The sequence below is a fragment of the Drosophila sechellia genome, chromosome X, assembly GCF_004382195.2.
Source record: "Drosophila sechellia strain sech25 chromosome X, ASM438219v1, whole genome shotgun sequence".
In the NCBI taxonomy this organism is placed as follows: Eukaryota; Metazoa; Arthropoda; class Insecta; order Diptera; family Drosophilidae; genus Drosophila; species Drosophila sechellia.
In genome coordinates, this window is record NC_045954.1 from 16809744 (window position 1) to 16812976 (window position 3233).

Here is a 3233-nt window from a genome sequence, read left to right on the forward strand (position 1 = left end):
AACATGCACATTGCTTTACAACTGAGCAGCTCGACAAAAAGCAGTCAGATTTTGTGCTCAGCTAAATGGCAAGCTGTAGACTTGGGAAAACTAGGTCGATCAGAACGTTCATTCAAAACCTATCAACAGAAGTCTTATCTCAGACCTTTTCTTACAATTTTTTTTTATTTTGGAAAAAACGTTCAGAGCAAAATTCGATTCGGTTTTAAGGTCCCTCGAAAATAAGAAAACCCACTGATATATAGATGCAATATCCGTGAAAAGATTGAAAAACGCTAACACTTAACAGACGTATAAAAAGTTCAAGGAAGATGAGCTACCAAGATATGTATGGATGCAATTTTGATTCGCAATCGGCTGGTCGAGGGAGCAACTTTGAGTTTCGGGTAAGATTGATGCAGTTTATAAATGTTCCTAAAGCAAATGGTGACCCAACTACTTGGTTCTTTGGTTACCTAGTTCTCTGGACCGGAATCCATTCCGAATGCGGTGAGGCGTTATAATGCCATGCGAGGTGCCGAATTGGCCCAAATGAAGCGGCAGCGGGACATGGGCAGAACCCATGTGCAAAGCATGCCGCGATTCTGCAAGGTTCGTCGTCCGGGTCAGGATGTGACCAGCATGGTGACCTCACGCGATTTGGACGTGGTCACCCAGCTGTCTCTCGATTCCGATCCCATCTGCAATGATGATAATGATAATATTGATAATGATGACAATGATGACAATGATGATGAAGAGTATGTTGGTAGTGAGCCAGACGACTTTCAGTACCAATCAAAATCTTCGCCTCGTCTTTGTGGTGGTTCCGAATCACCAAGAATTGTAAAGCATACAGTCAAGGGTCGAACAAAGCAGATTCGCACGAGCCGCAAGAAGAATCATCATATGCAGGTCTTGCAGCAGGGCCATACCTACGAAAGGTTGGAGGAACTGCATCAGGAGGTCTGCGCTGAGCTCCAGACTTTGGGAGAGTCTAACCCAGTTAGTCCCGAAGCCACTCCGCGTCCACAAATGTTGGTCAAACAGCGAAGGACTCGGACGAAGAAGCAGAGGAAGACACAGGAATCGTGGGTAGATGCAGATGGTTCGCCGGCCCATCTGGGACAAGTATCCTTCGAGGATTATTATACGCCGCAGCCCAACTGGACGTACATCCTGCCATCAAAGATGGCTTCGCAGGCGATCAAAGTGAATGTCTGCGAGGCGCAGAATGCCAGTTCCCTTTCGGCGTACGAATTCATGGAGCAACATGGCACAGTGGAGCCAGAGCCAGTCGTGCCCTTCTTCCTCGAGGACAGCGATCTGGAGCACGAGTATGCGGATCGTCAGGGCTATATGCGCTATGTGGAGCCCAAGCCACAGTACACGTCCAGTGATTCGGATAAGGATCATCTCGCCGGGAATAGCCTCCACCCTGTTTTTGTGGAGATGGAAAGGCGACCCCATCGGCTCAGCTTGCTCAAGAGTCTCTCGCCCATGAGATACACATCGCAGAAGTCGGAGGAGACGTTTCGAACCCAGGGTCAGGAAACCCAGGAGCCACCATCGGAGCTGTCCAAAGCAACACCAGCACTCAGGCGGGGCAGCCAAAGGACGTCGGTAGTTGATGCTGCTCAGAAGACTAGCAAGCCTCGCAGGACTAATGTCTTGGCCACGGGAAATCAAAGGAATGCTCCCAATCCAAGGACACGGCGCACCTTGAGAGCGGGTGGCGGAGATGAGCCTGCTGCCGTGCCGCAGAGCTCACAACATCCACCTAATACCCCGAATCCGCCGAATCCCCCGAAGGAAGTAGTAACCGCACCCGAAAGGCTAAACAAACGACGCAAACCCAAGCCAATGGTGGTCTACAGCAAATCCCTGGAGGATCTGAAGTTCGAAAAGCTGGCCATCTACAACAAGATCACCCTGACCCAAGAGCGAATCATCAACGCGCTGGACAAGCTGCAGACCAGTCTGCTCCACCTTCAGGTGCCCAATAGCAGTGCCCAGGAGCGGCAGAAACGCCAGCGAAATGCCTTCGAGTTTTGCGTGCGCTTCTCGAGGAACTTCCTCTATCCTCTGAAGGGAATGATCGACGATGTGCGCTACACCACGGTGGCCAGCTTTAACAGTGCCACCTCCAACGAGGCCTGCCAGAGGGTCGTCTGCGTCTACGGCCTGATGCAGCAGTCTATCCAGACGTACCAGAGGCAACTACGCTACTTCCTGCTCGAGAAGGTGCCCCAGAAGCTGAGCGCTCTCATTGAGATGATCTACACGATGACCAACTGCTGCCTGGACAAGGGCATGCTGGATCGCCAGGATCCTGTGGTGGAGTGCCTGCAGGAACGGTGCACCCGATTCCTCAGCTTCATCGAGGACATGCAGGAGGAGCGCTTCAAATTGGCCCGCGAGGCGATGCGGCGCCTACAGAAGGGTCACTCACAGGGTAATAATTACCAGGGTGCCCAGAAACATAGCAAGAAGAGATCTGCGAAGCCCCCGAGGGCACCCACCCAGCCCAGGCAGGAGAAGCTACGATCGCACGAGCGGTACGATCTCAAGATGTGCCTGAATGACCTAAAGCTCTACGAACCGCGTCTGGTGCCCAAGGAGCGTCAGCAGCCGGAGAAGCGACCGCTACGGATGCGTCGACCGAGAAACACTCAAAATGTAGCCCCCACTACAGGGAATCCTGGTGAGAATGCTAATGGACAGATAGAACAGCCCTGTGACATGGATATGCAATCCCTTGGACCCGACGAGATGCAAACCCAGATTCAGATGACCGCCGATGTTGGCACCAGCAGTTCGATGAGCCTACTGCCCACTGTGGCCTATCAGCGTGCTCAGCTCAACGAGGATGCCCAGCTGGAGAGATCAAAGCCAGCGCCGCGGGATGAGCAACTGCGTCGCGCTTTGCTGGATGCCTTGCACATGGTATCCCGCTCGCAGGTGAAACAGGTGCTGGATCCACTCATTCGATCTCTGGGCGTTATACTCGCTGAGAAGACTGCACAGGCAGGTGGTGTTCACCAGGAGCAGTAGTTCCTCCAATCCTCCATCGATCGTTTTATCCATCTGGCTGTCGTCTAAATTGCTCATTTTCCAAATTGTTTAATTATTATTCACTGGTTACGCTTGTGTCGGTCAAATGCGAGACTAAATTGTTAAGTATTGGTAATGCAAATAAACTACTTACTTCAAACGAATTAATTTATTTAATTTAACCACAAAAATGCAATCAG

At 51.3% G+C, this 3233-nt stretch overlaps 1 protein-coding gene across 1 annotated transcript; it reads left to right on the forward strand.

Annotated features, from left to right (window-relative positions):
• The first annotated feature begins 19 nt into the window (after window positions 1-19).
• LOC6617982 lies at window positions 20-3229 on the forward strand. The gene is made up of 2 exons (XM_002042254.2): window positions 20-386; window positions 460-3229. Exons 1-2 carry the CDS (start codon window positions 312-314, stop codon window positions 3031-3033), a joined length of 2649 nt encoding a protein of 882 aa, XP_002042290.1. The 5' UTR covers window positions 20-311; the 3' UTR covers window positions 3034-3229.
• The last annotated feature ends 4 nt before the right edge of the window (window positions 3230-3233 follow it).

Excerpts from the sequence above, each read along its gene's own strand:
- LOC6617982 (XM_002042254.2), top strand. The coding sequence starts at position 312 with ATGAGCTACCAAGATATGTATGGATGCAATTTTGATTCGCAATCGGCT. Across the intron at positions 387-459 it reads GGAGCAACTTTGAGTTTCGG|TTCTCTGGACCGGAATCCAT; the intron begins GTAAGATTGATG and ends TTGGTTACCTAG.